The sequence below is a fragment of the Microtus ochrogaster genome, chromosome 5 (assembly GCF_000317375.1).
Source record: "Microtus ochrogaster isolate Prairie Vole_2 chromosome 5, MicOch1.0, whole genome shotgun sequence".
Taxonomy (NCBI): Eukaryota; Metazoa; Chordata; class Mammalia; order Rodentia; family Cricetidae; genus Microtus; species Microtus ochrogaster.
In genome coordinates, this window is record NC_022012.1 from 4,481,930 (window position 1) to 4,498,269 (window position 16,340).

Sequence of the window (16,340 nt, forward strand, 5' to 3'; positions counted from 1 at the left end):
GGAGGGAGGGAGGGCGGGAGGGAGGGAGGGAAGCACAGTCACAGTCCTTTAGCAACTCATGAAATTTGGCTGGGAGTTACGGACATAATGTGAAACCCAAGACTTTTGTCTTTTTCATATTTACTGCCAATTGGGAATTATGGTATTCCCAGCAGCTGAGATCTTCCATTAATCAAGTAAAAATCTGAACAAACATGCATGAATGCCCAAAAATACAACATCCAAAAGAAAACAGAGCAAAACAAAGATGAAAAAATCATTACTGTTACCAACTTCAAAAAATAAAAAAAGCTTAAAAAAATTCCAAAATATCAGGTGGAAATGGCTTTAAAATGAAGCCACTCCTGTTCCAGTCTAGATTCTAATCATTCTGTGTTTTTATGCAGGTTTGAAATAGTCCTTATCATTTTGGTCTCATTTAAATCATCTGTGCCAGGTGAACTTACAAGAGCTTCCTAAATGCTAGCAAATCCCACACTGACCCTAGACTGGCACTGTTTGAAATGCTAAATACTGTGTCCAAGGTCACAGAGCTAATGAGAGGCAGACCCAGAGTTGGCTCACCCCAAGGTCTGGGAAGTCACCAGACCACGTCCTCTCTCCTAGGACCGGCTAAGCTGATCTTGACACATGGTCTCCACGAGTCACACCTAGGAATCTAGGAATTTCCTCCGTCTCTCTGGGGCCAGCCCTTTACCTGAGTGCAGTCAGCTGCGGCCCCATCTCCATTACCCCCACTCTGCCTAAGTTCACATCCTTTGCTCTCAAGTCTCCAGCTGCTATTTCCCCTCAGTGTCAACACAGCAGCTTAACAAGGATGACCTGCCCAGGCAGAAGCTGTTCACATACACACACACACACCAGGCAGAAGCTGTTCATACACACACACACACACACACACACACCAGGCAGAAGCTGTTCATACACACACACACACACACACACATGCACACACATTCATTCAATAGATTTCTTCAAATTAAGTATTTTACTAATTTTATAAATGCAAAATTGAATTGTGAATCCAACCTTGAGGTTAAAGGAATGAAAATGGCTCCCTGGATTCTTGTCATGTGACCTGAAAGTAACTCATTTAAGCTCTACCGACTGACACACTGTTTTCACCTGCCCCACCCCATTTTTTCGGAGCTTGCAAGTGGACATAGGGGTGGACACATTCTTCTGTGCATGTGCCTGTGCACTCATGCACGCGCATGCGCGCGCGCACACACACACACACACACACATATAAACACATGTTCGTGTCAGAAGTATGCAACATTTGTGGAGGCCAAAAGACAACTTTGGGTGTGGTCCCTTGTGCAGAGTATCCATACTTTTGTTGTTAAGAAACACTGTCTCTCCTTAGCCTAAAATTCACCAAGCATGGTAAGGAGTTAGGTAGTACGGGAGTCTCCCAAATCCCCTGTCCCTAAAGCCGCAGCACTGGGGTGGTAACTACACACTGCCACACCTGTGTGTTTTCTCTCCCCTTCTTCCTGCTCTGTTCATTGACATATCTTTCCAGCCCCTCACGTTTCTTAGCTGCTGCCAGCATCTCTCCACACAATTTCCCACTGCCCAAACCCCAGCACTTTGAGTTGCATCAGGCACCAGTACACCCACCCTGCATTTTCTGTTGACAGCAAGCTCTGACCTACATGTGCACATCTGCATTTGCTCTTGTAAATGAGCTCAATCTCGGACACACCAGGGACCGTCACCTCTTCCCACATCCCTTCCCCTGCCCATTCACTGTCTCCTCTGTCTGCTGCTGGGGACACTTACCTATCATTTACGGCCCGGTTCACAAACCCTTCCCGAATCCCTCCAGACAGACATAATGCCCCCGTGCTCTGAACGTCGCATGTACGTTGCTACCAGCACTCAGTGCACCTTGCATTACTGCTATTACTTGTGTAGGTTCCCACCACTAACTCACCACATAAAGAGCAGACACTGCCTGGCTCATTTCAGAACAGAGGCCACGCCATGATGCGGTTCAAGAAGAAACGATGGGTCAGTGAGTGACTGCATCTGCACATGGTGGTCCGGCCAATGAAGCAAATGAAGTTAAAATGGACAAGATGACCTCAGAGGAAGGAGGACACAAAAGTGTGAGGCAGAAACACTCTGGGCTAGGTCAGCAGACCTGACCTGTTCCAGAAATATAATCCCCTGCTCCTGTGGCCCACCAGCAGGTCTGTCATGAAACTAGACCTACCAGTGGGAATCTTTTGGAACATATTGAATCATTGCTTCATGAAAGCAGTAAGCGGCAATACATGAAAACTCCTGGCCGGCTGAGCTGCCACTGTGGTGAGGTTCCCCGAGGCAGACTGTTGATGGGGTTAGTCTGTGACCTGCCAGTGCCATCTTCTACAGTGAGGCATCGCCCTGTGCACTGCTAGCCACAGACACAACCAGAAGAGTCTTCATGGGGCCCATTGCCCTTCTGCTTGCCTGCTGGAGCTTTGATTGGGCGGCCCCTGTAGATGGGCCTCAAGGTGTCCCCCTACAAACCCAAGGCTAAGCAACTTTCCTTACACAGTAGCTCTGTGGATTCCGTGAGTCACTGTAGAGCATTTATGACAGTACTTGCCACGCACACAAAAAAAGATTGAAGCAGTATGTGTTGTCATATTTGACTTTAGCAAACTTATGACAGGGTTGCAAAGGGTTGTACTTATACTTCATTAGAATGCAACACAGCCAAACCTTCCTGAGATCCCTGCTTACCATGTGTAAAGAGACATGGATAACTTAGAAGCTGCCTTATCTTATAAGAGCTAAAGCCTTATCGACATGATTAATAACTACCCCAGTTAAGTCAGATGATATCAAGGGATACCCTCAGAGCCACTAGGAATGGCTCCCAATAAATACAAAAGGCCAGTGACTCACAGCTTAATCTATCTGGGAAGGAATGGTGCCATTTAGGGATGCAGAGCAGTCTACTGTGGGAGATATCACGAAGTGACCCACAGAGTGGGAGAAGGTCCTCTGCAGTAAGAAGCCCTCTGCACGAAATGTCAACAGTCCTGGTAAAACTCCTCTCCTCTCTGCTCTAGTCACCTGATAAAACAAGCTGCCCAGGAGGCTCTCACAGCGTTCGCCTCCTCCCTGCCACTTGTTGCCACATGCCCATTGGGGCCAGGATCACATCCTACGTGGCCTCACTTTCCAGTTTCACCATCAAAGCTCCAACTACAATGAGAAGAAGAGCTGTGGAAATCCCAAGCTCTCCTCATTTTTACAGCGTGCTTTGCTGAGGCTGGCAATAAAAGCTATTAAAAAATGCTTGTCTGGAAAGAACAAAAGGCAAAGGAAATTAGAGCTATTTAACTGTTGCCAATCAAAATAATGAAGCTTCAAATGACTGCATTACCCAGCGTATAAACACACTTTGGGTAGAGTCTTCTTCCTACAACAATCACCGTCCTTCACATAACGCTGCAGAGTGCGCAGAGAAATGTGGTCTTGATGTTTTGACACTCTCTCTCTGACCACAAAGCATGTTCTTACAGCAGTGTCTGCTAAACACACCACATTTCCTACTGTGCGCAATGAGCACTGATAAACCTATAGATCTGTGGAAAAGGCTTCACCACCTACCCCAGTTATGAAATTATGCTGTAATAGTCACACCTCTGAGGGTGGCGCTGGACAATCAGAAGCAAGAAGTATGAGCAGGACGGGAAGGGGGCTGGGGGGTAACTCGACCCACTCAAGCAATAGGTGGTCTCTCGAGGAGTTCAACATAGAGCATGCAGCACCTAGAGTTTACCCCAGCAGCCTGGAAACTGAGCTTGGTGATGAGTGAGGGTAATTCCCAAAATTTGGAAGTGGATCAGGAACGCAGGTCCTCAGCTACAAAGAGAATCCAAGAGCAGCCTGTTTAAATAAGGTACTGTCTCCCTCCCCCTCAGAGGGGACAAGGCTGGACCCATCAATATTCCAGCATGGATAGACCACACATACACACACTGCCCAGCATAGAGCAATTGGCAGTAGTATTTGCTTGGAGAGGAACAGTCACTTTTATTCAAAGGGGTAACCATTGGTAAGCTGCCCATCATTGTGTTCTCATTAAACCCAGTGAGATAGCCGGGCGATGGTGGCGCACGCCTTTAATCCCAGCACTCGGGAGGCAGAGGCAGGCGGATCTCTGTGAGTTCGAGACCAGCCTGGTCTACAGAGCTAGTTCCAGGACAGGCTCCAAAACCACAGAGAAACCCTGTCTTGAAAAAACCAAAAAAATAAAAAAAAAAAACCCAGTGAGATATAGACATGGAATTAGGAGAAAGATGTGGTTTTTAAAAGAAAGAAGGTTCCAGAAGGAGTGGAAGCAAAATAAGAGAGAGAAAAAGGGTGATGAATATGATCAAAATACATTTTATTTATATATATATATATGAAATTGTCAAAGAATAGAAAATGGTCATGCAAACGACTTTTAAATACATTTTTGAAACACACACAAGCACACGCACACTTACACACACAAAACAGGGGCTCAAACACATGTCTGTTCACCCATGTTCACATCAGAACTGTTCCCAAAACTTTTAAAAACAGAAACAACCCAGTGTCTTTGGTGAAGGCTGACCATGTAAAGTGTGTATTCATACACAGAGAGAATATCCAACCTCGAGAGAGCAGGGATTCTGGCCCATACACAACACGGAGAAATCTGAAATGTGAAGAACAAATGCTGACTTAGTTTGTCTCTGTGAGGAAGGTGGAAGAGAAAGCAGGTATTTGGTGGGAAGGATTGTTCAACGACAAGAGTTGAGAGCACAGTCATGCTCTACGGGAGACTGAAGCACAGTAACATGCAAAGAACACCACTGAACTACTCACTTAGATGGCTAAGATCATCAGTGATATGTTCAAGTATGTTCAGACAAATAGAGGCTGGAGAGACGGTTCCACAGTTAAGAGCACCTGCTGCTCTTGCAGAGAACTGGAGTTTGGTTCCCAGCAATAAGCAACAAGGGGTGCAGGGGATTCAATGCTCTCTTCTGGTCTCCTTAACTCTCACATACCTATAAACAAACACACACACAAGTACACATAGACATATACACGTACATACATATACATGCATGCATGCACACAATATACATATACAATACATGTATGCATGCATGCACAAACATATACACATATATGTACAAACACACTCACACATGCATAAATATACATACACATACAAATATGCATGCACATGTACACACATACACACAAGCACACATACATATACATGCACACATGCATACATATACATGCACATACATACACATATACATACATGCATGCACACACAAATCCATGCACATATCCATGCATTTACATACTCACAAGTACACATCCATTGATGCACAAAACACAGATACATATACACATACGCATATGTACATATATGCATGCACACACATATACACAGAAATTCACACACATGCACGCACATATACATACATAGATATGCACATGCATGCATACATGTGCACATGCATAATACACATATATAGACACATAAAAACAAATAAAAATTTACACATAAAATATCTACAGCAATTAATAACGTTGTTTCTATATTTCCTTCTTGGAATCATTTACCCTGGTTTCCTGCACCTCTTAGAAGTAACGCATCCACTATAGAATGGCAGCAACTTGTGTACAGGAGCTAAGCTCAGAGCAACACATTCAGCTTAGATTCTATTTAAAAAAAAGTCACAGAAAAGGGGGAGGAAGAGTTGTACAAGCCAGATAGAAGAGAGCTGCTGTGAAACAGTCCCTCTAGAAATATCTGCATAAACAAGACAATAGCAATATCAGTGGACATAGGAGCATAGGTGGGGAATTCTCATTCCATCCTACTCCACACCAAGGACTGCTGGGAGAAGGAGAATTAGCCTCTCCGGGGAATGAACTCCTTTATTGGTTATTCAATGCAGAGTGGTGGTCAGCCTTTAACCCATAGCACAACAAACAAACAGTACTTACATAAAGATGTGGGAGAATGCTCCTGTACACTGTAAAGATGGTAACTCATATAAAATGTTGATTGGCCAGTAGCCAGGCAGGAAGTATAGGAAGGGAAACCAGATGAGGAGAATTCTGGGGAGAGAATTGCCACCTAGACACAGATAAAGCAAGATGAGAATGCTTACTGAGAAAAGATACCAGGCCACATGGCTAAATACAGGTAAGAATTATGGGTTAATTTAAGTTGTAAGAGGTAGTTAGTAACAAACTTGAGCAATAGGCCAAACAGTTTATAATTAATATAAACCCTTGTGAGTTTATTTGGGACTGAATGGAGGTGGAACTGGGTGGGTCAGAAACTTCCATCTACAAATGGTGCCCAAATGTTTGCCAAGAATTTCCACAATAAAGCCTGAGAAAGCTTTAAAAAAAAAGATTCTAGGCAGATAAGAACAGAGTCAAGTGCAGAGTATTGGTAACCGTCTTTCTCAGGTGGGCTTTGTTTGTTAGAGCCTAGCAGAGGCTCAGCTCCTCTAAGAGAGGCTTCCTGACTCAGTGTCAGTGTCGAAAACCTGGTAGCTTTTTAAAGAGGCTCTGACACAAAACATTTAAATGGTATTAACGAGCAGCTGGTATCAGGTTTCTTGGCATGAATTTAGAAACTCCAGAGCTGTAACAACAAATGTGGCTCCCACTACCACCTCCACCAGGAAGCTAGACTCTCAAAAAGCTAAGGAATCTGGTGGAGCCAGCTACCAAAACTGCAGCTTTAATCCTAGCCATATCTCTTAGCAGAGTCAAAACTCTCCTGGTCAGAAAGTGATTACAGATACACAAAAAGACAAATTTTGCCTTCAAAAAGCTAAGGAATCTGGTGGAGCCAGCTGCCAAAAGTGCAGCTTTAATCCTAGCCATATTTCTTAGCAGATTCAAAACTCTCCTGGTCAGAAAGTGATTACAGATACACAAAAAGACAAAATTAGCTTAAAAAATTAAAACTCTAAATAGTTTACAGTGTGTTTATGCTTAAAAATAAATGTATTGGGACAGAATGCTTGGGACAAATGCTTGGGACAGAAAAAAAAATGATAGAGAAAGTCTTTTTAAAAAAAAGAAAGAATAGAGCAGTCAGGTATGGCAGAACACTCCTTTAATCCCAACACTTGGGAGGCAGAGGCAGGTGGATCTCTGTGAGTTTGAGGGCAGTCTGGTCTACAGACTGAGTTCCGGGACAGCCAGAGCTATACAGAGAAACCCTGTCTCAAAAAACAAAAAAATTAAAAAATAAGAATAAAAGAAATAGAGAAAGAAAAAAAGCCACATAAAGATGGAAAGTACACAGAGAGTCTGGATATTGTATGTTATTGTGTTGTCTTTGAATTGTTTGATTGCTGAAGAAGAAGCAACACCTGCTAAAATACATTTGATTATAAATGCTGCCGGATTAATCCAACCTATATATTTTGAAAATGCCTTGACTTCAAAATTTAAGTTAAAAGATATGTTACCGTGGAGAAATTTTGCTTTCATTTCCACAGGAAATGAGAGGCTGTGGATTCATTCTTGGTTAAGAAAAATAAGGTTTGGCTGAGCAGTTGTGAAGTACACCTTTAATCCCAGCACTCGAAAGGCAGAGGCAGGTGGAAAGCCAACATGATCTGTATGAGCTAGTTTTAGAACAGGCTCCAAAGCTACAGAGAAACCCTGTCTCAAGAAACAAAAAACAAAACAAAAAATGTAAATTAGAATATTAATTTTAAAACAAAAAGCAAGAAAAAAAAAAGGTTTCCTGTCTCCCCCACTCCCACATCATCTTCAATCTTCATTCATCTTAGTGGCATTGGGAGCTGTAGTGTGTCATGCAGTAAACTCTTTTGTCCAAACAGCATTACTTGTAAATGCTCATTGTGTAATGTGTTGTTGGTCAGGTTCAAGGCCTCTGGCTTCTGATATAGCAACAACACTGGACTCCTGTGGAAACTACTCTCAAAAGTCCTGTTGTTGCCCTGAATCAGGGAGATTCTGTAGCTATGGTTCTGCAACACCAGTCCCTACACGTACTCCAGCAGGTCATAGATAGGGTAAATATTGGGTAGTGCCCACTCTAAGCCCTGGATGTCTGCCTGGATCAAAGCTGAGTTGGTCAGTCTGGACTGCTGGGACCACCCCCTCAGGTGAGGAGAAGAGCCAGCTCTCCCTTGCAGGCAGGCATAGTTGGGGGTGGGGGAATCTATTATCCCAGGACTGGCAATGGGGAGGGTCAGCTCTCTGGTAAGTGGTGGAGGCCAGCACAGCACAGCCCTAGTATTAAAAGGGTTGATTCTAAAAGACATTCTAAACTACATCCATTACCATCATTGTAGAAGCCAGCAGTGATAAGCTGAATAAACAGACCACCCAAAGGAAGCTCTTTACTTCCAACCATTATCACCTGCCACTATAGGACTCAGCCATCAATAAGTTTAATGGAGGCCCGAGTCTCAGTAGTTTACCCTGAAGCAATACCTGGATGTAGGAAGAACCACAAACTGAGATTACCAGAGCATCACCCAAGAACAGACCATCCAAAGGAAATTCCTAACATCCCAACTGTTGTAGATAGGATCACCTGCCAGCACACACTCACCAGGATACCCCTAGACAAATGTCAGCCAGCCAATCAGGGGTCCTGAACCTTAGAAATCCCTCACCCCCACCTTTACTACTATAAAAACCCAACCCTAACTGAGCTTGGGACTCTCTGATTATTCCACACACTAAGAGACAAAGTTTGCAAACTTGTATGAAATAAAGGCTCTATGATTTTACAAATGGGACTCGGTCTCCTTGTTGGTTTTGGGGGAACTTCGTGGATCTGGGCATAAGATCATCAGGAAAATAATTATGGTAAATTTACACAATCAGATGGTAGACACATACAGCTATGAAGCAAACACTGACTTGAAAATGAAGTGGCAATGTGACAGAAATTTCTCAGTCCTGTCTGTCTTTAAATCCCTAAACCCATTTCTGAAAGACCATCCAGAGAGCAAGTCTCATTCCTGAACATCCTTAGCAGTCAGCTCCATCTCAAGCTTCTCCTCATTAGTTCTTGGCTCCAGACCTTCCACACCTCCAACATCCCATGCTCTCTCTCCAGCCTTCTTCCTCTGTACTCAGGGTCAAGATCAGAGCTCTGCAACCTGGTTGCACTCACACTGCACACCCACAATCCTAGCACCACTGAGCTGCCCTGTCCTTACCTCTTTAGAGTGTGCATCAGCACCTGACACCAGCTCTTTCCCCTGTGTAACCTCTGTCTACACCAGCTGTACAGCAGAAATTACTTCAGCTCCTTGCTGCGCTCTCAGCTCGCTGAACAATACTCAGTTCAGAGAAAGACACTATAAATGTTTGCAAAATGTGACTACTTCCATTTTCAATGATTTCCCATGCCCTGGAAATTGTTTATAGTCAACATGCAAAACAATGTGCGTCATCATGATAGTCCCATACATGTGTAAATTGTACTGTTACCATTTGTTGTTAGCCACCTCCCCTCCCACTGTCCCCTTCCTCCCCAAAATGGTTGCTCTTCTCCTTTCAGACATACCTACAGACATGCCTACATACATGCATGCCTTTCTTCTTTCATAAGCATTATATATACCTACACACATACACACACATACCTCTAAATTCTGCATATGAGAGAAAACATTCAATATTTGTTTTTTGGAGTCGAACTTATTTTGCTTATCACACTACCATTAAGGAAAAGTCGTTAAAGAATACATGGGATTTCTATTTATTATTTCTTATAACTAATTCAAAATATGAAAGAAATATTTACGAAGGCTTTTGCTCTTCTCTTGGTGATTACCAAAGCTTTCCCTTGCCATCTACGGGAAATGGATACAGTGACTGTGTTTTCATCAGAAGGAAGACGATGCCTTTGCTCTCTGGAGAAGAGCAGCTGTGTCGCTCATTTCTGAATGTATATCATTGACCTAAGAGCCGACAATTCCAAAAACCCACTGATTTGTTAAGCTGTTTAAAGCTTCCTTCCAGAGCTTCCTCCTTGATGTTTTCTTGTGTACTGTGTAACCACTAACTGTTTGTTTTCCCTGCCCTTGAAAATTAAATTCCCTGGTAAGCATTAATTTTCGTAGCAACTTTACATTTACCTCATAACATCAAACTATATTTTTGTGCTACCTAAGTATCAAAGAGCAGACTCCAATCATAGTTTACTAATACAGCAACAACTAGCAAACACACAACACTAGCAATAAATAAACAAGAATGGTGATCCTGCAGAGCACATGAAAGGAAGTGCTGGAGAGGTGGTTGAGAGGTTATCGTGTCTGTGGTGCAAACATGAGGGGGCAATGATAGAATGTCAGAAGAGCTGTCATACCAACATGGTAGGTTGCAGCCATAATGCCAGCGTTCCTGTGGTAGATGAGGGGAGAGTCAGGAGAACTCTCGGAAGCGCTGGGTCTGCTATCCAGGACAGAGCGCTGGAACAAAAGATTAGTTCCACACATGATGGAAGGTGAAGGCCAACCCCCAGGTTGTCCTCTGACCTCCATGCATAGGCCAGCACTCACACACATACAGAGCATACAAGTGCACACGCATACACACACCCCACAAAGGGGAAAATAGGAAATGGTAAAAGCTAAAATTGTCCAACGTGATGTATAGTTATTAGTGTCCAAAGTAAAGGCTATGAACCCTACAAGATAAAGAGCAAAGGAGAGAGACAAGAGGCCCAAGTGCTGTGTCCGTTTGGAAGATGTCATTGGGAATGAGAACACTACATCTGTAATCAGTAAAATCCCTGCCCAAGGAGTTGTACTGAAGGAGTGAAACAGAAATGGTAATTTTCAACACCATATACAATATATATAATGATGAGAAAAAAAGTCATAACATATGAAAGCTCCTCACTGGCGTGTCCTGTTTGAAATGGGTCATGATAGTGATATCCAGGAGAAGAGTGGCTTAAAACCCTTCCTGAGAGTCAACTATTGTAAATCAACAGGCTGAATACATAGGTCTTGGGAGACAGGAAGGTATGGAAAGATTGGGTGTCTATTTTCATGTATCCGTTTACAAATCTTGAAATTCAGCAATTTTATATATAACCATGAAAATAATAACCATCAGGATGTTCGTCACAATGAAAAGTATCATGTCTGAATTTTCCTATAAATAGAATGCTACGGTAAAAATATATTTTAAAGTTAATACCAACTTAGTCTTCTGTGAATTACCAGGAACAGAAAATAGCTAACAGCATACTCCCCGAGTTTTGGAGAGGAAAAGGAGAACTTTGCAAACGTTCTTCTGGGAGCCTGCAAGGAATACACAGGAAAATTGCCTTTATCTTCCATTACTTGCCTTCCTTACACTCCAACACAGAAGTGTTAAATGAGCAGTAAAATGCTTGCAGGTAGCCTGCCAAAACGGGTGTCACTGACTGACCACTATACAATTTCTATACAGAGGTATTTTTAGAATTTTAACACACTCTTAGCTGCCATTATGAGTCTTAAGTCTCCATAATATGAATACTTTGAAATATTTCCGCAGATCCTAGCAAATGTTCTCATTCTTCCTGCTCTCTAGACTAACAACTTCTACTACTGCAAGAAGGGGAAAAAAGAAAGAAGGGAAGGGAGAAGGAGAGGGAGGGAGGGAGGGAGACAGAAGAAAGGAGAAGAGAGGGAGGGAGGATGAGCAGGCAAACCAGCAGATGTTACAATCTGGCTGAGCCCTAATCTAAGTCCCTCCACAGTATGTAAAACGGTGGTTTGCTCAGAAAGTGCTTCAACCTGACAGCCTCCAGTTTAGAAGAAGCATTTGAGCTTGGGGGATGAAGAATGATCCTGCAATTATGAGCACATAGCAGCAGTACCACCCATCTGGCCCCATCCACAAGGCATCACCTGATAAATCACTAGTCCTCAAAGTAAAAAGGTGCTGGACTAAATTGGAATTGGGAGAGCCTATAGGCACACTAAAGTCATATCAAGGAGACCAGTTCTGTGAGCAAATATGCATCCACATAGACACACACACACACACACACACACACACACACACACAAAACCAAATGTGGCAATTCTCTTTGACACACCAAGCTAGGGCGAAAATCGTATGCCCTCTGCAGCTGTAAGGCAGAATAAACCCCTTGGTCTTCTAAGCTGCTTTCTGTTGGGGTGTTGTCACAGCAATAGAGGTGAAAAGACAACAAGCAACAGAAGCTGTAACTACCATTGTTGAGTGGTGAGGGACTGAGGGTGATGTACCACTATCCCTAAAGTACCCTTCTTGTCTCTTCAGAGAACTCGAAGTCAGGAGAAAAAAGCACCCAAAATGTAATGGAGACAAAAGACGGAATTTAATCTATGTAGGACACTGAGATATTCTTTACATTATTCTTTAATTTCAGGAAAATCTATTTCATTACAGTGTTGGTATGAGGCTTGCATATTTAAAGTGTCTCTTTTTAGTTTTTTTTTAATTAATTAACTTTGTTCCGTTTATTTTACATATAAATCACACTTCCTCCTCTCCTCCAGTTCCCTCCACTCTCCCTCACCTCCCATCTATCCCCTTCCCCACTCACCCCTCCTCCACACAGAAAGAGGCAGGCCATTCATGGGTGCCAACAAAGTTTGCCTGTCACATCAATTTGGGACAGGACCAAGCTCCTCCCCCGTACCAAGACTGGGCTAGGAAATCCTGCATGCAGAACAGGTTCCCAAAAGCCAGCTAAAGGAACCAGGAAGAGGCTATGATCTCACTGCTAGGAGCCTCACAGTCAGACCAAGATACAACTGTCACACACATGCACAGGGCCTAGGTCAGTCCCATGCAGGCTCCCTGAGTCCAGAGTCCATGACCTCCCAGGAGCTCAGGTCAACTGTCTCTGTTGGTTCCCCTGTCATGACCTTGACACCCCCACCCCCTCACACAATTCCCGCTCCCTTTTTTCAGCAAGACTCCCAGAGCTCTACCCAGTGCTGGGCTGGATCTCTGCATCTGCTTCCATCAGTTACTGGATGAAGGCTCTCTGGTGACAATTAGGGTAATCACTGATCTGATTACAGGAGAAGGCCAGATCAGGCACCCTCTCCACTATTGCTAGAAATCGTAGCCAGGGCTATCCTTTTGGATTTCTGCGAGGTTCCCTGGTTCAAAGTTTCTCCCAAACCCTGAAATGCCCCCCCACATCAAGAATCTCTTTCATTCCTCTCCCCCATCCTGCCCCCAACCCACCTCTCACACTCACCTGCCCAACTTGACCCACCCCCATTACACCCCTCTTCCCAGCTCCCCGTTCACCCAGGATATCTCGTCTCTTTCCCCTTCCCAGGGAAATCCATGTGTCCATCTTTAGGCCCTTCTTGTTCCCTAGCCTCTCCGGGGCTGCGAACTGCAGACTGGGTATCTTGTACTTTTCTCCTAATATCTACTTAGAAGTGAGCACACGCCATGTCGGTCTCTCTGGGTTTGGGTTGCCTCACTTGGAATAATTTTTTTTCCAATTCCACTCATTTCATGAGGTTATTATTTTCTACACTTAAGCTTATTTCTAATGGTTAACTTGAAGGCCAGCAAGAATCTCCCTGGTTAAAGGCACTTGCAACATGCACCTGGTAACCTGTGTTTGATTCCCAAAACTCACATAAAGAAGGAGTGGACCAGCTCTACAAAGTTGGCCTCGGACCTCCACACAAACACTGTGTTACACTTAGCTCGCACACGCATACAGACATACACACATCATGGACATACAGACAGTAAAAATAACAATAAAATAAACTTCAAATCCATTGTTCAAAAAAGCTAACTACAGCCACAACAGAAATGTCCGTATTCATGAATGTTTGTCTGGGCACAATATGCATGCAACTGAGGCAGCTCGAAGGTGTCAGGGTCCCAGGAGCAAGCGTCGCAGAAGCTACAGAAGACATCAGGCAGGTGCTGAGAACCAAACCCGGACTCTACAGCGTTCTTAACCACTGAACCGACTGACTTTCCAACACCCAAAATTTACAGTAACTTTCTTTTTTGATTTTTTATTTGTTTGTTTGTTGTTCATTTTTAAGATGGGGTATCACTGTGTATCTCTGGCTGGCTTAGAACTCATTACATAGACCAGGTGGGCTTTCAACTTCACAGTTTCACTCCTCGGTGCTGAGATTAAAGTCATGTAACACCATACCCAGACTAAATTATAGTTTGTGTAAAGAAGCACTCCCAATGTTCTTGAGTTCTCAGTAGTCCTCATTGTCTGCTATGTAAGTCCGGTTTTATCCCATGCTTTTTCAGACCCAGGCTAGCTGGTCTTGGTGAATTCCCGAAAGATCATCCCCATTGTCTCAGTGGCAATGGGTTTTTGATCCTACTGCACATACTGGCTTTGGGGGAGCCTAGGCAGTTTGGATGCTCAACTTACTAAACCTGGATGGAGGTGGGTGGTCCTTGGACTTCCCAAAGGTCAGGGAACCCTGATTGCTCTTCAAGCTGATGAGGGAGAGGGACTTGATCGGGGGAGGGGGAGGGAAATGGGAGGCGGTGGCGGGGAGGAGGCAGAAATCCTTAATAAATAAATAAATTTTAAAAAAAAGAAGCACTGCCAATAATTGTGACCTAATATTTTACATAAGCTAACCTACTAGTCTAGAAATATCTTAAGCCCATTTTTTCCACCTAACAACATCCCCTTTGCCTTTCGTGACCCCACTCAAATGACCCCATTTCAAAGTCTCACGCTAACAGCCTTTAGTAGACTGTTTTGTCCACTTTATTAGTCAGTTCCCCCATACAATAACTTTAAACTTAATTACAGTCAAAGATCTTTTCCAAATTGCATGTAGCATTTACTTTGTGTTTCTAGTTGTGAGATGCTATACGGTTATCTAATTCAGATTTATTCTGTCTTCCAGCATGCTCAAACACAGCAGGATTCATAAGAAATAAGAACAAACTTACCAGCCTCCGCCTTTCTTCTTCTACGGCAATAAGAAGCCTTGCAAATTCTTTCAGCGACTGAGCTATTTAAAAACAAGACAGAAAGCAAGGTTTTAATTCTCTTTCAGGGCTAATATTTAATTACATAAGAGCAAACATTACAATGAAAGTAGTTACTAATTTGTATCTTATATTGTGTGATTTTGTTTGTACAGCCATAGAAACAAGCATATAGTAAGAGACCAAAGACTAACAGCTGTGGAGAAGAGGCGCTGTCTCTCTGTGAGCTAACTGAAGCCTAGAAGTTTGTCTACAGATCCTAAAACAAATATAGATTATATACTTAATATATGAAACTTACCTAAAAATAGTCCTCTTTCTATTTATTTATTTATTTATTTATTTATTTATTTATTTATTTATTTATTTTGGTTTTTCGAGACAGGGTTTTTCTGTGGCTTTGGAGCCTGTCCTGGAACTAGCTCTGTAGACCAGGCTGGTCTCGAACTCACAGAGATCCGCCTGCCTCTGCCTCCCGAGTGCTGGGATTAAAGGCGTGTGCCACCATCGCCCGGCAACAATGGTCTGTGGATATGAAACATTTTTTGTTGCTGTATTTGTTTTCTAAAAATTTATTTATTTATTTTATGTAGTACTCAATCTGCATACACAACTTTAAGCCAGAAGGAGGGCATCAGATCCCAGCATAGAGGATTGTGAGCCACTGTGTGGGTACTGGAAACTGGACTCAGGACCTGGGAAAAATAAGCCAGTTCTCTTAATTGCTGAGCCATTTCTCCAGGTCAAACAGTTTCGAATCTGTAAGAAGCAATAAATGAGGTTGAAGAGACGGCTCTGTGTGATCCTGCAGACCTAAGTCTGCATCTCCGGCACCCACATAGAAGACTGGGCATAGCCACACATGCCTGTGACCACTGTGTTGGGATGGGAAAATGACAGAACCATGAGGATCCCCGGGGACTCCCTAGCATTTCTGAGCTAGAAAATGCTGAGACCTTGGTCCAGGGAATGCTCCTACCTCAAAGAAAAATGGTGGAAAATAACAGAGGAAGATACCTACATTCTCCCAACCTCACGTGTGCACACAGGCATGCGTGCATGGACACACGAAGACACACGTGTACTTGTGTGTAATACTGTATAGGTATACTTAGTAGCACTCAGTAATGCAAAGCCCCCAACTGAAGTCTATTAGCTCAGGAACATTACAGAAGAAGGAATGGAAAGAGTGTAAGATCTAGAGAAAAATATGGGGGTGCACAGGGGGAGAGCACTGTGGGGTGACAGGGGGAGAGCACTGTGGGGTGACAGGGGGAGAGCACTGTGGGTGCACAGGAGAACACTGTGGGGTGCACAGG

At 43.4% G+C, this 16,340-nt stretch overlaps 1 protein-coding gene across 1 annotated transcript in view; it reads right to left on the reverse strand.

Moving 5' to 3' along the window:
- The window catches only part of Arhgap42 (Rho GTPase activating protein 42), a 224,432-nt gene that overhangs the window by 122,653 nt on the left and 85,439 nt on the right, over positions 1-16,340 (reverse strand). Inside the window, exon 3 of the mRNA XM_005346793.3 lies at positions 14,983-15,044. Coding sequence (XP_005346850.1) covers positions 14,983-15,044 — 62 coding nt within the window. The remainder of the gene's footprint in view (positions 1-14,982; positions 15,045-16,340) is intronic.